The sequence below is a fragment of the Vitis riparia genome, chromosome 5 (assembly GCF_004353265.1).
Source record: "Vitis riparia cultivar Riparia Gloire de Montpellier isolate 1030 chromosome 5, EGFV_Vit.rip_1.0, whole genome shotgun sequence".
NCBI classification, from domain to species: Eukaryota; Viridiplantae; Streptophyta; class Magnoliopsida; order Vitales; family Vitaceae; genus Vitis; species Vitis riparia.
Window position 1 is genome coordinate 5,477,965 of NC_048435.1, and position 23,548 is coordinate 5,501,512.

General features: G+C 34.9%; 1 protein-coding gene across 1 annotated transcript; it reads left to right on the forward strand.

Annotated features, from left to right (window-relative positions):
• Nucleotides 1–2,359: 2,359 nt before the first annotated feature.
• Nucleotides 2,360–18,055, forward strand: LOC117914169. The gene is made up of 11 exons (XM_034829394.1): nt 2,360–3,117; nt 8,836–9,100; nt 9,570–9,732; nt 9,877–10,618; nt 10,755–11,184; nt 11,294–11,475; nt 12,214–12,373; nt 12,783–13,010; nt 13,109–13,459; nt 16,843–16,944; nt 17,443–18,055. The coding sequence occupies exons 1-11, from the start codon at nt 2,621–2,623 to the stop codon at nt 17,674–17,676; spliced, it is 3,354 nt and encodes a 1,117-aa protein (XP_034685285.1). The 5' UTR covers nt 2,360–2,620; the 3' UTR covers nt 17,677–18,055.
• Nucleotides 18,056–23,548: the final 5,493 nt, after the last annotated feature.

Consider the following 23,548-nt stretch of genomic DNA (forward strand, 5'->3'; position numbering starts at 1 on the left):
AATATATAAACACGAGTATTATCAATAAAGAAATAAAGATTATGATGATATTCAAATAACACTAAACATATGATAAATTTAATACTTTTTAATCACAAATATTGTAATGTAATAGAATTTATATTTTAAATAAATATTCAACACTGACAAATTTGGCGGGATATAATTTATATATATATATATTATATCCTGCCAACCAAATATAACCTAAGACCATATTTGTCTAGTTAGAAATAACATAAGATAAAATAAAAAAATGTAATAATACATTTTATTTCATGTTTGGTTCTGAAATAACACAAGTTATATCATCTTCAACTAAATATTAGATAAAATAAATGACTTACCAAACATGTACTAAGGTATATCATCCCACATTTTTTTTATATATCTTATGCATGAGATATAATGATTCGAAGTTATATATAAGATATGCATTTCCCATAAATTATAAATTTGTGTTACTTGTACATTTCTTCATTTTTAAAAAATAATTTTTCTATATCAATTTATTTCTTAAAAGAAAAAAATTTGAGTAAAAAAATAAAATTTGTAGCTAAAAAAAGAACTAAAAAAATATGGATAAACTAAAATAATACTAATATATGTATTATTTAATATGTATAAAAATTGTTTTGTATATTTAATAACATTGTTTAAATTATTATTTCTTTATTAAATTATAAATTATAGAACAATTTCAAAATAATATTAAACATATGGGAAATTCTTACCTTTTTATCCTAAATATTGTGATGAAATTTGATTTTTATTTTACAATAAATATCAAAAATTGAAAAATAATATGTTTTTCTTTTTTCTTTTACCAATCAAATATAAACAAGATATAACATATTACATTGGATACCATATCTATTATCTTGAAACTAATATCCTTATATGTATATATTGAGATATGATATTTTAGAATAATAATCATGTTGGGTTGGATCTTGTATAAATTTATTTGATTAATGTTTCGATTAAATATAATTATTATTTAATTCATTCATTTTTAAAAAAATAAATTTAAAATGACTCATATACGAGTTAAATAGTTTAAAATTATAATTAGATTAATAAGTATAATTTATCAAATGAGTGAATTTTGATCAATTTTATGTTATATATGTTGACCTAAAACTATTTATTTATTAAACGGGTTATGATGTTCGATATAAATTTGACTCAAACACAATTATACTTAACTTAAACCCATAAGAAGCATATTGATTTTGAGTCATGTCGATGAATTATATTAAATTTTGCAAATTCTACTTAAAAATCTATGAAATTTACGTGCATAACACGATAATAAATATTTTAATTTTTAATGAATTTTATGAAATATGTGACTGTGAACCAAATAGCACACATGAGTAGAAAATAAAGAAAAATACAAAATTTTTAATGACGATCAATATGATCCATACGTCCACGAAGTATATCAACACTTGATAATCTATTAATCATAATGAAAGAGAAGAGTTACAATAGTGAAACTTAAAAAAAAAGATATCTCATTTATGGTTGTATTATTTAAAAAGCAAAACCTTAAACATAAAGGTTTAATATATAATATAAGTAAACTCGTCCATCAATACATAATTTTTTTTCACACTTTGTGAGTTGATTGGGTAACTCGTAATATATTGAGAGAAACACAATAAAATTGATTCAAACTTTACAATCCGACAACAAAATATCAAACTTATAAATTTAAAAATAAAAATTATAATATATTATAAAATTAGATTTACGAAAGAAGTGCCTATAAGTGTTGGGTAATGAAAATAATTTTTATTTTTAAAAATAAAAAGAAGGGAATTTTAGAAAATACTTTTAAAAACAATCATACAATCATAAAAAGTAATTTAAAATAAAACATTATACATAAGAATTATTTTTAAAATATATAAAATAAATTTAAAAATATTAGTAGTTTTCAAATTAATTTTTATTCTTCAAAGTATTAAAGAATAATTTTTAAAAAATTATTATTGAAAACACTTCCGTGGACTCTTGTTTTAAGATCCTCAAAAGGAAAGGATAAAGAGGTAATTTACCCTTTATGATGATTCCGGGTAGATTAATTAAGACTAGACGCCCCGAATTTGATTAGAGAAAAGGCCAAAATGTCGCGTGGAGTGTGGAGCGGTCGATGAATCACACGGTGGCTGAAAATATTCATGGATGGCCTGATTTGAATATTTGACAGCTCAGCCACTCACTGTTTAAGTGTTGATGACTTTATTCAGAATTAGAACGTACATTCAAATAAGGGTATATTCGGTCTTTCCTCACCTTCAGTCCACAATGATTACGTAAATAACTTTGCCTGCGACGCCCACTACTAGATTTTAGGGTTTCTCTCACTTTCGGAAGGAGCGGTGTTCTTCTCCTTCCGCTCCTCTTCATCTTTCCTTGTTTGCCTCTCTGTTTGCTTTTGCTTCTTCCCCTTGGGTTTTCTTTTCATTTCCCTGCTATTCTCTGCTTGGCCCCGCCTTGATCCAAAACCTCTCCAAATACACTCAAACCTCCAATTCCTACGCAGCTCCAAAAATTTGATTCCTTATCCGTTGGTTATCCCCAAAGTTTCTTTTCTCATTTTATTACCCAAATGCAGCTTCCCGATTCCGGTGAGGTCGTCTCCGTGGCCGAACCCGTAAACGACGACCAGTCAAAGCCATTGGACGCGGCGTCGACCGGCGAAAACAATGCCGATGATCAGTCGATTCTTGATGTTTCTGGGAGGAATTTGGAGTTTTCGGTGTTGGAAAATTGTGAGAGCACTGTTGAAGGGTTGTATTTATACAAAAATGTATTCAATTTGATTCCACAGCGGTTGGGCGAGTTGGGGAGGTTGAAGATGTTGAAGTTCTTCGCAAATGAGATTAACTTGTTTCCGCCTGAGTTTAGGAATTTGGTGGGATTGGAATGCTTGCAGGTCAAGTTATCATCGCCAGGGTTAAATGGATTGCCTTTGCATAAGCTGAGAGGTTTGAAGGAGCTGGAGCTCTGTAAGGTGCCGCCGCGACCTTCGGCTTTTCCATTGTTGAGCGAGATTGCGGGGCTTAAGTGTTTGACTAAGCTCTCTGTGTGTCACTTCTCCATAAGGTGAGTATGTATGTTTAGTTTTAGCAATTATTTGTGTTATTCATTTTTAAAGCAGTTTTTGATAGCGAATTGGGGCTCATTTAAAATTCACAAGTCTGGATTTGGAAGGCTTGTTGACGTTGTGTAATTGTGTTTATGGGGTTTGAATCCGATCAAGCCACCAACAAATTGAATTATAATTAGCAAGTTTAAACCTAGCCAAGCTTGAGCTGTTTGGATTGCTCAGCACTGTATAGAGTTGTTTGTTCGGGTCATAATATGGGTGGAAGAATGGAGTTGCTGCATTGTCAACCAATCTTATTGATTAGCTTGATGGAAACTTCCTTCTCGTACTATGTACTTGCTTAACTCAAATATGGAACTTTGGTTTAGGTCATGTGGCTTTGCAAGGTCTACGGTTTCCTAATTACTTTAATCAAATCTCAGGATGAGTCCTAGTCCTTATTTAGTGAAACTGTGAATTCACATTAGTAATGTTCTTTTTGGTATCTTGAGCAATTGGGAAAAGCTGGAAATTTAAGTTCCACAAATTGTAGGGAAAAAGGTTCACTTAGTTCGTTCTAACTTCTAAGCTATAATTTTCCATGGTTTTTGGTGTATTTTTTGGCAAAACATATATTACGTTGCATTATAATTAATGCATCCTTTCTAGGATGAAATATTAAAAGACCTAAATCATATTAAGTGAACTATGGTTGGTGATGATGAGTTTCTGAGAGGGAAAGAGATTAGCGAAAATTTTATATTCTGGGACATGTTTAAGTGGCTTTGTATGGTCCCTTGTATCCTGATTCCTTCATTTGATCAGTTCTCAAGTTGGATTGTGGTTCTTGTTGGCTGAGGCTATGAATCCACATTAGCAATCTCTGTTTTGTATCATGGATGTTGGTAATGTAAGTTCTACAAATTGTTGAAAAAAAAATTGTATAAGTTCATTAGTTTACTGTCTAATTTGTAATTTTCTATGTTTTTTTTGGTGCATTTGGGTTTGGAAAGAATATGTAGAAGTCCTGTTATAATTAAACGAACTGGTTGGGGCAAATTAAAAAAATATAAAATTTATTAAAAGCCGTAAACCATGTTAAAAGTGAAGGTCAAAGAATTTTAGTAAGAGAGGAACAAAATTAGGGAAAGTGAGGAAGTTATTTTAGCAGTGGCTAAGTTAGGAGATTCCTAGAAACTAATTTTGTTTTTGATAGGTAAATAAGAGCTTGCATTAGAAATGCCTAGAAGCGGTGAAAACAGTACAAAGGAGATTCCTAGAAACTAATAACTATACTAGGGTTAGAAATTACAAGTTTTTTGAAGACTTGGGATAATGAAGGTGGATTAAATTTTTGAAGAAATAAAAGCAGGAAAATGAATGGATGATAACAGTGTGGTATGGTTAATTTGTTTAATGAGATCCTTTTTTTTTTTTTTTTTTTTGATAGGTAAGTGTAACGAGATCCTATGTACATGGAAGATGCTAATGAATGAGAACACTATGATTCCCCTATATAAATAAAAGGGGAAGAAGATTGAGGGTAGAGGGGAAGAAGAGACCCAAGTCTCACACCTATTGTTTGTAGATGATACCCTTCTTTTTTGCGAGTATAATGCAAATTGGCTGAAATATTAGAAGTGAATTGTCACTTGCTTTGAATTGATGTCAGGTTTGAAAATAAATTAGAGCGACTTCTCTTTTTGGGTGCAAAGTAGGGAAACTTCCTACTTCTTATCTACGCTCACCCCTTAGGGCCCCTCACAAGTAGTGTGGTGTGAAAGATTCAATTGAGGAGAGATTTAAGAGGAATTTGGCTGCTTAGAAAAAATAGTACCTGTTCAAAGGAGGAAGACTTGTCCTTATCAAGAACACTATCAAACCTATTGGTGTTAGGTTTCAAACTAAGTTTACAAAAAACTGAAATTATTCCAATGGGCAAAATAGAGGATGTAAATAGAGCGACTTCTCTTTTTGGGTGCAAAGTAGGGAAACTTCCTACTTTTTATCTAGGCTTACCTCTTGGGGGTCATCACAAGTAGTGTGTTGTGTGGGATTCAATCGAGGAGAGATTTAAGAGGAATTTGGTTGCTTAGAAAAAAACAATACCTTTTCAAAGGAGGAAGACTTGTCCTTATCAAGAACACTCTATCAAACCTTCCTATATATTTTATGTCCCTCTTTGCAATGTTTAGAAAAATAAGGTTCAGATTAGAGAGATTTCAAAGGGACTTTTTGTGGGGAGATACGGGAGGAAGGAGAAAGATTCACTTGGTAAATTGACCGTATGTGTGTAAGGATAAGAAGCATGGAGGTTTGGGATTAAGAAGGTTGGAGGGTCTTAATCAAGCCTTGCTAGGCAAATGGTTATGGAGATTTTCTTTTGAGTGAGAGAGATTGCAGAGGAATGTCATTTTTGGAAAATTCGAAGAGATGAAGGGGGTTGGACTACTAGAGGGGTGAGGGATTCCTTTGGGATGAGCCTTTGGAAAGATATTAGAAAAGGGTGGGACGAGTTTAGTGTCAGAATTTCTATCCAAATAGGAAATAGTTGATGTACAAGATTCTGGTAGGGCAATTGGGCAGGGGAGTGTAAGTTGAAAGTCGTTTACCTTACACTTTTCAAGATAGCATCCCACAAAAATGCTACAGTTGTAGATTTGTGGGGCAAAGAAGGGGGCGGAGATGGACATTGGGATGTTTAATTTAGAAGATTCTTCCAAGATTAGGATATAGAGGAGATGATTTATTTCTTAGAGCTTATTCACCAGTTAAAAGTGCAAGGAGAGGACATTTTAATTTGGAAAGATGATAGGAGGGGACATTTTAGTGTTAAGTCATATTACAATTCCCTAAGGGTTGAGAATAATTTAGTATTTCTAGGCAAAGAGATCTAGGGATCCTGTACTATCTTAGAACTTGTTTTTTTACTTGAGAAACTGTTTGGAGGAAGGTCTTAACTGTAGATACTTTAATGAAGAGGGGGTGACAAATGACCAACAGATGCAACTGTTGTAAAGATAGTGAAGAATTAGTTGATTGCATTTTGATTCATTATGTTAAGAGAAGAGAGCTATGAATGTTTTTTATTAGCAATCTTTGGCTTGGTTTGGGTGTTTCCGACCTTGGTGAGGAATCTCCTCCTAGAATGGAAAGTTAAGAGGCTAGATAAGAAGAAAAGAGCATTTGGCGCTTGGCTTTGATTTGCTTATTTTGGCATATTTAGAAAGAGTGCAACCGAAGGACTTTTGAAGATGAAGAGCTTTCATATCAAAGATTAAATGATTTTTTCATTTGATTGCTTTCAAAGTGGTCCTAGGATTCTTTGGAGTTGGAGCACTCCTCTATTTTTATTTTCTTAGTTGCTCTATATTGTGGTTAGCTATACCCTGTTTTTGTAGGCTAACTTTGTCTTTGTTTGTTGCTTTCTTTGGGCTGTTCTGTGTATACTACCTGTATATGTAGGGTGCACCCCCTCTTTTTGGTGCTTCTTAATCCATGATTCTGTTGTCCATCAAAAAAGAAACTATGGTGTCGTTATGCTTACGAGTTATATGATGACATTTGGTGAAGAGTAGATGGACAAGGATTTAGAGATGAAATAATGGTATCAGAAAATTAATTTGGTTTTATGCTAGGAAGATTTACCATGGTAGTTATTTATTTTAGGCAGTTAATGAAAACATAGGTGGGGGGGTGCCAATAGGAGCTGAAAATCACAAAACCTAAGCCTCCTATCAAAATAAAACATGGGTAGAAGCAGTAGAAAGCAGTATGATTGCTAAAGGATGTAACCGATGTATTGAACTAGGTTGAGCTGGAGCAGAAAAAAGGGGCTCATTTAGCCTAGGAAGCAGATGGGATAAAGGCTATGTTGAGCTGTGGAGCTGGACTTTGCACAAACCCTCTAAGTATTTGCTCTGACAAAACATGGTGGGGTGTGGGAGTAAGATATGTTTATGGTCACAGCTACAAGGTTAGGTAGATGTAGTGGTCACATAGAAGAGGAGACCGGCCTGGAAACAACAGTTTCTGAGAGCTCCCAATGTAACAACCTGAGATCCTGTTTCAAGGGTGGTGTGAGCTATCCTATCAAAAAAAAAAAAGGGTGGTGTGAGCTAGAGAAATCATCAATTACATACATTTCTGCCACATTATTTTGCACTTTTGTTGCTTTGAAGATCATCGTCTAGTTTTGCTAAAGCGGGCTCAATACCCTCACTCCTTGAATTTTTAAGAAAGTAGGGCAGTCATTGAAGCTGTATGAACATGAAATTAGGGAAAATAAAGACAAAAGGAGGAAAATGGAGAAAGAATTCATATGTTTTTTTGCAATTTTTAAGTTGTCAGATAACCATAAGGTTTGCTGGAAATAGAACAAGTTCCATATGGTTGCTGGTGTTGTATCTAGGTTTTTATAGATTCTGGCAGATAGGTTTCTTCTATAACATAAGAGATACGCGCATAGGTGTTTATTACATTTTTAGTAAGTGAATTATTTTTGTGAAAATTGCCTCGGAACCCCATCATTGGTATTATTTGTCATTATCATTACACATTAGTATTTTTTATATTAAACTCTTATCATATAAATGGCTGTTAAACAATCCTTTATTTTTCAAAATTTCTTTTTAATATATATGTACACACACATACTTCAAAATATATGTTCCCCTCCCCCCCCCCCCGGCCCCTTTTTGGAGGTTGGGGGTGTTGAGGAGTGAGGTTGGCCATTGTGGAAATCTTCTCATCCTCACTCAATCTTTTTGCCACCTGAGCAGGCTTCAGGAGCACCTTAATTTTACCTTTGATAGTTGAATGCATATGCCATGTCCTTTTTTTTTTTAATAAGTATCAATGCATATGTCATGTCGTGGGTTATCAAAAAAAAAAAAAAAAATGCCTATGTCATGTTGTGGTATACTAAATTTGGTGAGTCAACAAATTTGCCACTTATATTGCACTCACACTCAACACCCATACAGTACTCCATGTAGGTTAATAACTGCTTATAAACTGCAAAATGCTTATTTTTAAGCTATGTCACATGCTTACTTTCTGGTGCTTCTATTATTATAATATTTGTCTCATTTGCTTATCAACACGCCCCCCCCCCCCCCCCAAAAAAAAAAAAAAGACAAAAAAAAAAAAACTATGTTTGTGACTGTTCGGTGCAGGTGTATGTCTAGGTATCTAATCCTTCATGTCTCAAATTTAGCTTATGGGGACTTGAATGAAAATTGCTCTTGAATGGTATTTGAACATGACATAATAAAGAAAAAAAAAATCAATTCAAAGTCAATTAGAGGCCAAAACTAACAAATCCTTGATTAAAAAAAGACTCTATTATCTTCTTTTTATCCCCCCCCCCCCCCCCCCCTTTTTTTTTAAAATAGGTTGAGATCCAAAGCAAAATAGGTACCCTTTTCATGTTGTATTGACACAGATATGTAAGGTGAAGTTGAAAAGTCCTAGTACCACAACTTTTGAATATTTAAATTTGTCAAGGCACTTGCATTAAATTTTTCTGTAAATTCATGCTCACAAATAATATATTTAAAGGACACTTGATGAATGCAGAATAGAATATGCTTTTTGGAAGACCCAAAAAAAAAAAAAAAAAAGGAAAAACTGTTAATGTTATTTGTAAATAATATTCTCTAAAGCTTGCTGAATTATGTTCTCAAATCATTGGAGGGCCTTCTGGCAATTATTGCATTTATTTTCTTCTGTAGATACCTTCCCCCAGAAATTGGTTGCCTTAATAATTTGGAGGATTTGGACCTTTCGTTCAACAAGATGAAGAGCCTGCCCACCGAGATTAGTTATTTAAGCGCCTTGATATCATTGAAAGTTGCTAATAATAAATTGGTGGAACTACCATCCGGCTTGTCTTCTCTGCAAAGGTTGGAGAATTTGGACCTATCAAATAACAGGTTGACGTCGTTGGGATCTCTTGAGCTTGTCTCAATGCATAACCTTCAGAACTTAAATCTTCAGGTATTTATCTATTAATCATAAACTAAGAAAAATGATGTGATGTCACTCCCTTGTCATCTCTCTAGCATCCTGCATTATTCTCCTCCTATTGTTCGATTTAGCAAATTTCAGTTCCTTCCTTGTTCAGATCTCTATTCCATTATACCTCTTTTCTGCCTTCCCACTTACTGACAGCATGGATCCTCTTTTCAGGGGACTGTTTGTACTTTCCCAAAAAATAAAAATTCTGATGGTTTGCAGGCTATCTTTTAATATACATTCTGAATTATATTCTTTTAATTTTTTTTCTGGTGGCCTTTTTTAATTGTTTTTATTTTTAATTTTTTATTCTTAAATTTGCAGTGGGAAAATTTTATTAGCAGTTGGTTGTTCATGGCTTTTTACTTAAATTTTACTTTGCATTTCCATGTCCAAATCTCCAAACCTGACATGTTTATTTTGTGCCCTTAATTCTTTATCATTGTTCAAGTACAATAAGCTTCTCAGTTGTTGTCAAATACCCTCATGGATATGCTGCAATTTGGAAGGAAATGGCAAAGATGCATGCAATGATGAATTCATCAGCTCTTCAGTTGAAATGGATGTATTGGAAACTACCAATCAAGAGATTGATGAAAGCATCTGCTGTAATGGTGAGACCTGGTCTCACATCTTCCCAGTGCACACACACATGCAGATGTATATTTGTTAATATTGACATCGTTCTTTTTTGCTTTTGCATATGATTCTCTAGCATGCTTATGATACCAAGTGTATATTGTTTTGAATTGACTCAGGCTCTCCTAATACCTCATCAAGTACTTTAACTGGGCCATCATCGAACAGTCGATGTTTTGTGGCAAGGATGTCTCAGAAGGGGTGGAAGCGAAGATATTATTTGCAACAGAGAGCACGTCAAGAGCGTTTAAACAATAGTAGGAAGTGGAAAAGTGAAGACCATGCTGAGGTGTTGACCATCAAGGCAGCGGAAAAACGTGAACATGGAAAACTAGCTGTTCTTCACCCTGAATCTCTTGCAGAACATGCACCAGACATTGTGGTTCTAGATAATGATGATAAACAGTTACTTTCTGAAGAAGCTGAGAGTGAGAATTTGCTTAACAGTGTTGAGGATGCTGAAAGCGGTCCAAGAAAAGGGTCATGTGCTGTCCTTGATACCATTGCAATAAATCAGGGGAGTAAAAGTGAATGTAATGATGATGATGCATCATTAACCTCTCTATCAAAAGTAGCCAGTGAGAAAAATGAAGGCTCATCTTCAGAGGTATCTAAAAGTACACCAAAGTCGAAAAGGCATTCTGATAGGGATCTTGATAACCCCAAACCATGCAAGGCTCGGAGACCAGTTAATGAACACTCAAATTTGTCTTGTAAATATAGTAAAATTTCATACTGTAACATTGAGGACCGCCTACCAGATGGCTTTTATGATGCAGGGCGTGATCGGCCCTTCATGCCATTGACGGTTTATGAGCAAAATTTTCATTTTGATTCACGTGAAGTCATTCTTTTGGACAGGTTGTTCCTTGTTCTTGGTGCACTTTAATGTTGAATTTGATATTAGTTTTGATTTTTCTGCTATCTGGTAAGCCATAGGCATATTATAATTTTTTTATTTTATAATTTAACTGATATGTTTAATTCTTTTCCTCAGGGAAAGGGATGAAGAGTTAGATGCAATCACTCTGTCTGCACAAGCGTTGGTGTCCCAGTTGAAGCAGCTAAATGGTTTAACGAAAGAAAGGAAACAGGTTACTGATGATAACCTGCAGATTGCGTCATTGCTTGCTCTTTTTGTATCAGATCATTTTGGAGGCAGTGATAAGAGTGCTCTTATTGAGAGGACACGAAAATCCGTATCTGGTTCAAACTATCAAAAGCCGTTTGTTTGCTCCTGCTCAACTGGAAACCGTAACAATATTAGTACATCTAACAAACAGAATTTGGATACTGTAGAAGATATTGTTGTCGCTGATCTCTGTGAGAAATCTCTTCGTTCTATCAAAGCAAGACGCAATTCCATCATAGTTCCAATAGGGACTTTGCAGTTTGGTGTATGTAGACATCGTGCAGTGCTCATGAAGGTGATTCTACTACTGGATTTATTTTTCTATTTTTAGCTGGGTTGATTTGCTTGCTATCTGCTTCTAATTTTTAGCAATTATGAGCTGACAAAATTTTCAATTGTTCTAGTATCTATGTGACCGAATGGAGCCTCCAGTTCCTTGTGAGCTTGTTAGGGGCTACTTGGATTTTTTACCACATGCTTGGAACGTTGTTCATACTAAGAGGGGTGATTCATGGGTTCGCATGATAGTTGATGCTTGTCGTCCACATGATATTAGAGAAGAGACAGACCCAGAATATTTTTGCAGGTCATTCTTTATATATATATATATATATTTTCCGTCATTGCTAGTCATTCTGTGTATTCAGAGATGCATATGGAGCTGTGTTCTTGTGTATGTGGGTAATGTATTAATATGGAGCATGGAATTTGATCTAAACATGCAAACTCCCCATACCACTCTTCTAACATTATGCTTTTTCTTTTTTAAATAAAATATAACATATTGTACTGTCTCAAAATAAAATACTGAGCATGGAGGTCCTCTAAAGCAATGGACTTCACATGTTTTATTTCTTCATTTATTTATTTTTCAGTTGCAATTGTGGGTTGGCCTATTCTTCCTGAAACTGGGCAACATATGGTATTCCTGTTTTGAGATTTGTAAGATTGGTTCTGTTTTGATTATTTAGTTGTTTATGGATAAGTAACTTGAGCGTTGCCACTGATTTTTGCTGCCTCTTTTGTTTTTTTGTCCATTTTTTCTTTTAATTTTTTAATAAACACAAGACATTGGATTTACAATGTTTTTGCCAATTAGTTCTGCTTTAGGTTCAAATCTATATAAGATGAAACCATAAGATGTTTTCTAGTTATATAATTGTTTCTACTTTCTATTTTCCTGACTATTTCATCATTAAACTAATTGTATCATCTAAGTTTTCTTTTCTGAAATCTCATTTGCATTTGATATAAATGCCTGTTTCTATTATAATTTGTGTGTTCTTTACTGAAATATCTGACATGCATGCTTGTTTTTTTACAGATACATTCCTCTCAGTCGGATTAATGTTCCTCTTTCAACTCAAAGCACTCCTGTTACAGGAGGTTCTTTTCCTTCTCTGTCCGCATGTGATGAAATTGCAAATGCACCCTCTAGTTCACTCATCCAGTGCAAATTTGGATCAGTTGAGGCTGCAGCAAAGGTGTGTTCTTGTTTCTTGAAAACTTTTCAGGTTTACATGCTGACCAAGTAGAAAACATTGAGCTTGTTTTTTATTTTGTGATTGTGTTTCAGTTAAAGCCAGTGCTGATCACATGGTGTCTTTTTAAAAGCCTCCTTGGTTTATATGCATCAATTGGTTCAAATCTATGTTTATATTTCAATTTTAGTAAAAACATGAATGCGTCTTCATTTAGTTGTCTTATGTGTCATTATCTGGGTTTTAGTTATTTCCCCTGGGCCTTCAACTAAATTCTCTGTTCAATTTATTATGTGCCAATATCTCAACTTTATAGGCATTGGGCACGTAGTTCCTATTGATTATTACACTTTATTGCATCATTTAGGCTATCAGTTAGCTTGTGACCTGTTTGACTTGTTGGATACTGCAGGTGCGTATTTTAGAAGTATGTGGTGATTCCGTGGATGAAGTTAGGAATTTTGAGTACTGTTGTCTAGGGGAAGTGAGAATTTTAGGTGCTCTTAAACACTCCTGCATAGTAGAGATTTATGGGCATCAGATATCTTCCAAGTGGATTCCTGCATCAGATGGAAATCTGGAGCACCGTGTATTGCAGTCTGCAATTTTGATGGAGCATGTAAAAGGGGGATCTTTGAAGGTAATCTTGCCTTTAATTTATCAATGGCATGTTTTAGTTGCTTAATTTACGCATGTATCTTTTAATTTATGCTTGAGTGTTTTGCCTTCCTATAATAGAGTTATTTAGAGAAGCTATCAGAAGCTGGTGAGAAGCATGTCCCAGTGGAGTTGGCATTGTGTATTGCTAGAGATGTTGCATCTGCATTGGCAGAGCTGCATTCAAAACATATTATTCATCGTGACATAAAAAGCGAAAACATTTTGATTGATTTGGATAAGAAGAGAGCTGATGGAACACCTGTCGTGAAGCTTTGTGATTTTGATAGAGCAGTACCTCTTCGATCTTTCTTACATTCCTGCTGCATTGCACACATTGGAATACCTCCACCTGATGTTTGTGTTGGAACACCTCGTTGGATGGCACCTGAGGTGCTGCGGGCAATGCATAAACGGGAGATATACGGGCTGGTAAATTTCTCATCCATTGAGTTTTTAAACTATCTATCTATCTAAATGTATGTATGTATTTATGTATGTATGTATGTATGTATCTATATATATAAATATACCTGTGTAAAATTAGCATGCAATAGATGCATATATTAGCATATACTTCTCTGGTGAATCTGCTGCTTTTGGCCCATATTTATACCTGTTCTATTTGTGAAATCGAATGCAAGTTCTTTGACTGGCATGTGCGAAGTTATGTTTACTTTGAGCTAGATGATACTTTTTCTTTGGGTGAAAATTGTATTTAAGATAGAAAGAGATTATCATGAGAAAGGGGTATTCATCTGTATTGATATTCATAGGATAGGACAAGGGTGGATGAAGACGATAAAATCTTTTCAAACAGATGGGTCTTCCTTTCAAACTCCGAAAATACACTAGAGAAAATAGGGGTTCTGAAGGTATACTTGAGAAAATAGGGAACTTTTTAAATAATTAATGAGATCAACTTTACAAGTAGGGAATTTTTTAGTAATTAATAAGAAAGAGAACATTACAAATGGATGAAAATTACAATGTCCTTCAAAAAGTAAAACAGGACAATGGTTGCCTATACAAGCAACAACTTAAAATTCCTGCCCCAGCTACTCTTTGGGAAGAAAATAGCTACAAAAATCTCCTTAAGGTTGCTTTTGGTACATGGAAAAGAATATAGTAAATGAGAATGAAGGTGAAACACAATACCATATGGAAGAGAGAAATCAAAATTCAAATAAGAGTGAGTTTTGATTTCTATGAGAATGAATTTTTATTCTTATTTCCATTTCTATTAAGTATCTAAACACGGTAATGAATAGGAGATGGAATGGATTTCCAATTCCTATCTTCTATTCCAGAGTTCCAAACATCTCAGAAAAGCAGCAGTGCCTCTTCTGGTCAAGTTTGTCCACTGTGTCATTAGTGGGCTGAAGGATTATATTATACTCTGCATCCTGATGATGAGAACAATCCAAGTTCTTGTGAATGAAGTTAATGTAATCCTAAGGTACCACCCAAGCTTATCATTCCCAAGTCCTAACCCATAATAATATCACACAGGTCTCCTTAACAAATTGAAGAAATACGATTGATGGATTGAGTAAGCTTTTCTAGAAATATTTAATGATAACATAAGAGTGATCTCAGAAAATGATTACAAATTCTTGCAATGAGATCAAGCACTGAGTTTGTCCAGGATCATCATTCTTGGTTAAAGTATATGATAAAGTGTGTGAAGGGATAGACAACGTGGATAATTCAACAATGTTAAATAAGATGTGGCTTGTGGAACAAGACTAGAGGGTGAGGTTAGGATGAATGAAGTGCTTACATAGGGGATGACGTTTTGTGGCATTTATTTACCCCAAGCAATGTGTTGTTCATAGTTGAAACTAGCAGGAGGAATGCCAAAATGGAATGTCTAGGATGCTTAATAATTTAGAACTAAATTTACAGAAAAGCGCATACATGAGAAAATATATGCAATGAAATATTAGAAAAAGACATGTTATGAATGTCAGTTTAGATTGGTGACCATTGGATATCTTCTTGTCACCTTAAAGCCACTGATTTTCTCTCTCTTGGGTGGATTCTACATGAGAAAGAAGCTAAAGAAATCTGCTTTTGTCCCTTTTTTTTAATGATAAATTTTATGTTTGAATCTTGAAGTCATTACATTGATCCGTCATGGATGCTGGCTAATTGATTTGGCAGAATGGAACAATCTCACTTTCATGGAATTGTTGAAGATCCACAGATCTGATCCTAAAGGATAACATAGAAAAAAAATATCAGGTTACTGTTGAATGATGAAATTCCACCCAATTTTGTGGGTGGACAAAAAAACCCACCAAACCGATTGAGAAAGAACCGAACCTATGTAAGCTGGTTTTTTGTCAATTTTTTTTATAAAATGAGAAACCAAAATGATTTATTTGACATTTGGGTAAAGAGGCTTTGCATGGGTTGAAACTGAACCATACTGTAATAAGTTACCCTTGTTTTGGTTTCTTTTCCTCTATAGCCACATTTAACTAATTTCTTTCTTTCTTACTTTTCTCTCAATAACAATATGTTTTTTAGGCATGAATATCTATGTAAAATATTTTGATAGATAGACCTTAGTGTGTGAAAACAGATTTTTTTGATTTGATTTTTCTGGAAAATATCGAGTCTGATTTTGGCCCAAACCTAATAAAGCCAATCTGGAATGATGCTAAATTGGGTAGGTTTGGTTTAATAACTAGATCTATTCTAATCAGTTCTAATTTAATAGAAGTCAATCAACTTGGTTCATTTGTTGGGTTGGTTAAGAACCAATGTAAACCCCCCACCCCTACTCACTTTCAACTATCTTTTTTTTGTTGTGCTGTACTTATATGGTGTCTCATGGTTGCTTTTCCTTTTATTTGCAATTCGTCTGTTTTACTGTTATAGTGATGCATCTCAAAAGCAAAGCCTCAACAGTGTAGTTGACTAGAAATTAGTTCTTTTAATTGGATTGAAATATTAATGATGGGTTGCCAGTTTTTCTATGAATAGTTTGTATCTTCTGTTTTTTTGGATAGGGGTGGCACTAAATAGATCAGGGTTTTGTTCATGGTGAATCATCTTTGGTCTGATCGGAAGTTGTTGCTAGGATTGCTAACTCAAACTTGTCCAAAATTAGGTGGGGTTGGGCCAGTATAATGGTTTTGGGCTTTTGTGCTCAGACAGGTTTCAAATGGGTTTGGATGCCTTGAATGTGTTGCAAGGTCTCATCATGTGAACTCAAAATAATTGAAAGTTTGATGGGTTGGATGTGGCTAAAATTTGAGACCCCTGTTTATGGGGCATTTCAGTGGGAGTTTGGCTATGGCAAACTATGTCACAATTCTCTGACAGGCATTGGTTTTTTTGTTTGTTTGGTTTTATTTTGTCGCTTTTTTTTTTGGTTAATAGTGAACCAATTTGACAATATGAATAGCTGGTTGGTTGTTAACTTCTTGATACCTTGATTTTTGTTGTAAGAGAGAATGTATATGCAAACACTAGGACCAGAAGTGATGGAATGTAAAGATTTAAAAATTGAATGAGCACAGCACTCTCAATTCCTCCCTCATTCTCCTCTTCTCATTTTCTCCTTTTTCACTGCTGTTTTATTTTTTCTTGTTTAAATATTTGCAAACTGTTAGTCTGATTTGGATGTTTATCTTGTCTTTGCTATGCATATATATACATATGAGTTTCAAATGGGAAATGCTTTCCTTATTACCTATGAAATACTGAATTTTGATGGGTTTGGATAGCAGTGCCATTGCTACTTTCATCAATTGGTAGATGTGACTTTGGGTCATAAGTTCTCTTTTCTTATCTGGCTGCAGGAAGTGGATATTTGGTCATATGGGTGTCTCCTCTTGGAACTATTGACTTTGCAAGTTCCTTATTTTGAGTTATCAGAATCGCAGTTTCATGATCAACTTCAGGTATGCTCTCTCTTCTTCTCTCCCTTCCCTTCTCCCTCTCTCTCTTCCATCTCTCCTCTCCGTCTTTTCCTTTCTCATTTAAAGACAACTAGTTCAGGGTGGACCAAGATTTTGTGTGAAAGCAGACCACAACTAAGAAATGTGATGATGATGGTAGACAGATACTGGGAATGGTTTTTATACATGAATATATGCTCTGTAATCGGTTAAAGAAGAAACTTATTCTTAACCAAACAATTATAGATTTGACATACTCAGTCACAAGATTCTGCAAGGTTGAATAGGGAAATTTTTTATTCTGGTATATTCCCCTTCATAAGTTTCTAATTGACTATAACGGTAGTGTTTCATTGCATAATAGTTTGGGTTCTATGTTCTGAGGTTGCAACTGAGGGTTATGGACAAATACTCTACTTCCACACTTCATTTGTAGTTTTTTCAACTTGCTATTGTTATATTTAAGATGGTGTATAAATTTCAATTTTTCATTTTAAGCAGATGGGAAAACGACCACAACTGCCAGAGGAATTGGAAGCATTGGGTTCACAGGAGCCTGAAATGGTTCGATCTGGCAAAGAGGAGGGACCAGAGACTGAAGTAGAAAAACTAGGATTCCTAGTTGATTTGGTCCGCCGGTGCACTGAGGGAAACCCGACTGACCGTCCAACAGCTGAAAACCTCTACAAAATGTTGCTCACACAAACAAGAACTTTCACCAGTTCAAGAAGTTAGGAACAAGAATAGGTTAACCTGTAGGCAATAATCTCATCCTCACTCCAAAGTTTTGTTAGCCCTAGATGTTGTGCTATTGTACTGTTACTTCATTTCTTTGGGGATCTAATATTTGGGTTTTCCTCCCAAGAATCATTACAACCCTGTGTCATTCAGTCAATATGTTTTAGCAGCCTAACCATATTATTTCCTTTGTAGGGTTAGATTCACTTTGCGCATTATCTATCTGTAATATATTGAGATGGTCCTTCATTAATGTCCTAATTTCTATTCTGAAATGCTTAGCCATTGATGTAATTTCCCAATGATGGGAGTAGGCTGATTAACTTGTTACAGAAACTCAAATCCTTTTACTCAACTCACTGTTTTTCTGTGTTTATTATTATCAGTTTTACTTAATTTAGTACAAAGGTTTTATCTGATTGGTAACCATCTTATAGACCTTCCAAAATTGCACTACCTGGAAATTTCTTGTGACCATTCCACATGTAAGGATGGGTGTCGTGAACCAGAGGGGGCGGAACCGTTACAATGAGTTGGGGTTGTTTGTCCTACTCCAAACAAAGAAAAATTTGCCATGTCATATATCATAATGGGTGTTCCATGCTATGTAATTAGTGGGACTGAATGCAGTAGTAGAGCTTGTATGCATAAATGGTGCCCGGTTATTTCTAAAAGATGGTGGCCTTTTTACTTGACTGCTTTATACAGCAATGGAGGGTGGAATATACTATGCGCCAGCTTGAAAAAGGGGAACCATCTCCATACCCAACAATGATGGAATAGGGTCCGTGTGAGGATTTGGTGTGGCTTTTCTCATGATGAGAGAGCTTCCATGATAAAATGAAATTGAAATCGGAAGTCCTTCCTCATGAGCCTCACCATGTATTATTATTATTATTATATTTTGATTCTTAATGGAAGCAGTACCACCAGCCCCATCTATAGTAATTATTAACCCAGCTTCTTGAAAGAGAAAAGAAAACAAAAGAGACAGTGAGATTTGGTTGGATTGGATCCCAAACCATCCTTCTCATTGCTGCTGTCTGTCCTTGTGTATGTCGTAGTGACCCATGAAATACCCATCCATAGACTAATTAATGATTTGCAGCTGCCTTCCTCTCTCTTTTCACTGCCTTCTCTTGTTTGCCTTTTCTGTGACCATAATGTATATGATGCTTAGAAGATGTGACTCCGTGTGTGTGTGTGTGTGTGTGTGAGAGAGAGAGAGAGAGAGAGAGAGGGGGGGTGGGGTGTAAATGTTCCCTTCACAGTTCACACAGTACAGTTTTAGTACTGGACCACTCTACTAAGTCTAGTCTAATCTAGACTAGGCTATTACCACCCTCACTGTTCTGGCATCCTGAAATGAGGACCACCCCAGTCTTAATAATAATCTAGGCCTAACAGGGGTCTTTGCCTTTGGGAACATACACCAAGGACCTCTCCCTCTCACACACATTTTAAGATCCAAAGTGCCTTTAGTCACAAGGAAATCATTTTGGCCCTTTCTTTCTCCCCTTACCAGCTTCTACCATATTTGATTAAAAATCTAAAAAAAAATGATTTTGTCTTCCCATTATGTTCTCAATATTGCTGCTCCGGAAAACCTCAATAACTTGTTGTAAATTTACATGTAGTCTGACAAAAGAAATGAATCCTAGGTAATTTCGACATTTTCCTGCAATTGTTTTGAGTCCTTGCTAGATCTCAACAGAGACTCATCTCTGGATTTGAGAAAATCCTGGGGCCATAGATAGGAAATTGTCACTATAGGACCTGTGAGTAGCATCCAGCATATACAAAAGTGGGTGGGTAGACTGAAATTGGAAAGGGTGATGATTTTAGGTGGTAGAGAGGCATACTAATAAAAGGAGTGAAGCTTTTTGCAGTGGGTAAGGTTTTCAATAAGAGGGTGCAAGCTACAAACTGACCAGCTTAAGCACACCTATCACCTATGGGGGGGTGGGGGGGCACAGCAAATGGACCACCTCCTTGACAGCAAAACTGTGACAACCATTTTGGTAAAGCCAAGGTCTCTGTCTTTGGTAAAAACCTTTTGTAGCCCAAATGTCCTATTATCTGAGTGGACCTCAGTCCATCTCACTGATGGAGTCTTGAGCTCATGAATTTTGCTGAAATGGTCCAATGGCTGGCCTTGATATTTCATGTCACTGTTTAGGAGCCCCACTTCCCAATTGCTCAACCACAAATCCAATTCATTTTGGTTGCATTAAAGAGTGGAGTGGGCTACTGCCGTTTTGAACTGTGGGTTTCATTGGTTTATCTTCTTGGATTGGAAAAACTCATGGAGCTGTGTCTTAGCTTTTCAAAGACTATGAAGCAGCTGCTATAAGATGATTGATAAATTCAAAGATCAAAATTACATATCCAATAATGTTTTGAGCATGTGAATCATCCAAAAATGGAAGAGGGACTCTCACAATTCATAAATAAAGTAGGCCCTGCGTGAATGCTAGAGAAGGTGAGGTAGCTTTTATAGCAAGTCCCAGCAAAAAGAGAAGCAGGGCGGCGCTATGATTGTCCCCCAATGGTGTCTTGAGAGACCATACTACTATACTCTCCTTTTTTCTAAAGCTTGTAAAGTATTCATGGTTAGGGTATTGTCAAATGATCTTCTCAGTAACTCTGAATCCACATGCAACCTAATGCTATATATCTACTTGCCTCTCAGATTTTTTTGAACTAAAGTCTCACCCATCTCTTCAATTCTTAGCTAGCTAGCTGAAAACCACCAAAAAATATATTGCTTCGACTCTGAGAAAACATGAAAGGAACCTGATATCTTGGATGTAATACTGCCAATTGCTGTATATAAGAAAGAAAATTCACATGGGTGAGAATGCAAATGGCTTAATTTCGGTTCAGAAACTCGTTCAAGCATCTCAATCTTATATTAATGGAATCTCACATTTTTTCATTACATGACGTACACTAATGCATTTTAGTGGTCAATGAGTCAGAAGCATCTCTTGTTAAAAGTGCTTTTTAGTTTGGTCAAACACACAATTTTCCTGCGTCGCTTGGCAGTATGAGAAGCTCTAGACCAACTTATAGTTTAGTCAGGAAACAACGGATCAGCTCACACATTGCATTGATCATCACTGGTTTTGTACATAAAATACAAGAATATTTCTGAACTTCCCTTCCACAGTAGTTTACTTGAGAAACCCACTTTGATGCCATTCAACGTGCTGTTTTGTTTGCTTCTGATCATATTTAAAAGGGAAATGAGATAAATAAAAAATAAAAATAAAAACACAGAAAAGCCATCTAGATAGTAGCTAGAGGACCAGGGAAAAAACAAACTAAACCCTGGGAAACCTGTATTACTTGCTCGTATTAACAGCCACCACTTGCCCACCCATCCTGCTTAATTAATCTTTGCGATTGTCATCACATACCGTGGCCCCAAGAACTAGTTGTACGTTTATACATGATCAGTACATATATTTTCTAAGCTTATTTCTGAGAAGAAAAGAAAAGCCTGGTCAGGCTACTCCGCCTTCTGTCAAATACATTGCAGTGATTAATCACAAAAACTGAACTAAAAACAAGTCAGGCGCCGCGTTGTGGAATGATTGAACTAGCTATGTATATTATTTGGCACTCATTCTATTTGGAAGGAAAGTTCATGATCATCAGTACTCGATTAGGCATTATATATGCATGAAAGCTTTCCTTTTAAGGCTGATTTTGTTCGGTTTTATCATCATGAACCTTTTTTTTTTGTCTAATAATACTCCCATGAAAACTGATCTTGGCTGACAAAGGAGAGAAACCATCTGCAGACTAGGTACAACATCTGATCTTCCTATTCGTTTCACCAGAAGATAGGAATTCTAAAAGCAGTGCTGATATTAAGGAGCAGGGTGATTATCCTAAAGCTCGAAAGAGGCTTAACATGTCTATCTGGATGGCATACAGTCAGTCATAACTTCCTTTCTAATTGAAACATCAAAAACTCTTGATCACTGTCTAATAAGCGTCCCTTTTTAGTGTTTTTAAAAACAATTTTAGAAAATTATAATATCACTTATTGAGATTCATGGAGAAAAGAAAAAATTCACTTCCACTAAAAACACTTTCAAAGAATACACTTTCAAAAAATATAGAACAAAATACTTCCTCACAAGCAAAACGCGAATCCAATAGTAATCTATAAACAAATTCAATGAGCCGTTCTTTCTTTCTTATAATCTCCAAAAGTTTTCACCAAATTTACGATAATTGTCACACTACCCAAATTCCAGAAATTTGACCTATGATCTTAGGTTAAAGATTTAACTTTAAGGGTTTCTTCTAATCTAAATTGACAGTCAACAAACACCTGAAATTTATTTTTTATATAAATAAATTATTATTACACGACCCAAATTCCAAACAACCCGAAATTGACCCATGATCTCAAGTCAAAGATTTAACTCTAACGGTTTCTCCTAATCCAAATTGATAATCAATCAAAATATCCTGAAATTTTTTTATATATATAAATAAATCATACAAAACTTTCCAGGCTAAAGTTCTAATTCATCAACATAAAGACCAATATTCAAAAGTAACATGGGAAAGTAAATACCATTAAGGTTTCTAATCCAAGTTTGAAATAATTTCTAATCTAAGTTTGAAATAAAGGTCTTTGAACAAATTTAATCAAAATAAAGTCCAAATACAAATATAGTTTAACAATCCACTATTAATACCATTTCTAAAATTAACAAACATAACAACTATACTAAAAACCCTCTAAGCTGCTCTACTAACCACCCATATCTTCCTTCATTACCATCTTCTTTCCAATGCAATCTATATATGTTTTAGATTACCCCACCACTGCATTATACCCTTTTTTCAGTGTCAAACCAAGCCCCAAAATTCGACTCCAAAAGTAGTGCATGTGCTCACAATTATTAAATATTCACAGTTGATGAGGAACAAATTTTGTTATGATTACTTATGATTAAGTTACATGTACATAAAAGAAAAAAATCCGCTGACATGTGGAGAATATAAGCCATGATCCATAGACTAATAAGGTAGGTAGGACCTATGAGGAAAAAAAATAATGCTAGGCCATACCTAGAAAAAATGTAGTGTGAAGTCTCATTGGCCTACTGCAATTCAGATGCAACGATTGCCAAATCAAATATTATTCCAACCTACAAATAAAATCTCTAAAAGGTTATGCAAATCTAAACAGGGCTTTCAAAATATATTCAAAATATACTAAGATATTTTTTTTGTATAGAACATTTTATTTTCTAATAAAGAAGGCGACTTTTGGACATCATGATTCCATCTCTATACACATGCGCATACCGCAAAGAATCAAAATGAAATCAAAAGGAACAAAACACATCCTAGCTAGCTAAAAGGTTATATAGGCTCACCTAGGCCAGGTATATAAGTAAAGATTTGGGCTTATTGGGTCAAAGGTTTAATGTAACACACAATTTCAATTTCATTTTTGTTTTAAATTAGATATGGAACATACATACATCAATCGCTTCTTATGTCTGCATCAGATATCTCTCATGAGTCATTTAGCTGACACCAAGTATTCAACAAATGGTAATTTTGCAAAGCAAAAGCTATCATCACTGAACAAAAAAAAGATGCTTATAGGGAATGAATTAAATGCCCAAAACATTAAGAATAAGAGAGAGAGAGAGAGAGAGAGAGAGAGAGAGAGAGTCACATAATTTTGTTGCGATTGAGATGCTCTTTGCTTTGTTTTTCTTTTTGGTGTGAACCTTATGCAACACTACTATTGAAACCATGCAAATTGGTCCCCCCACCATATACTACCGTTTACAGTAGTTCTCCATGGATACTGCCTTCCATTTGTGTG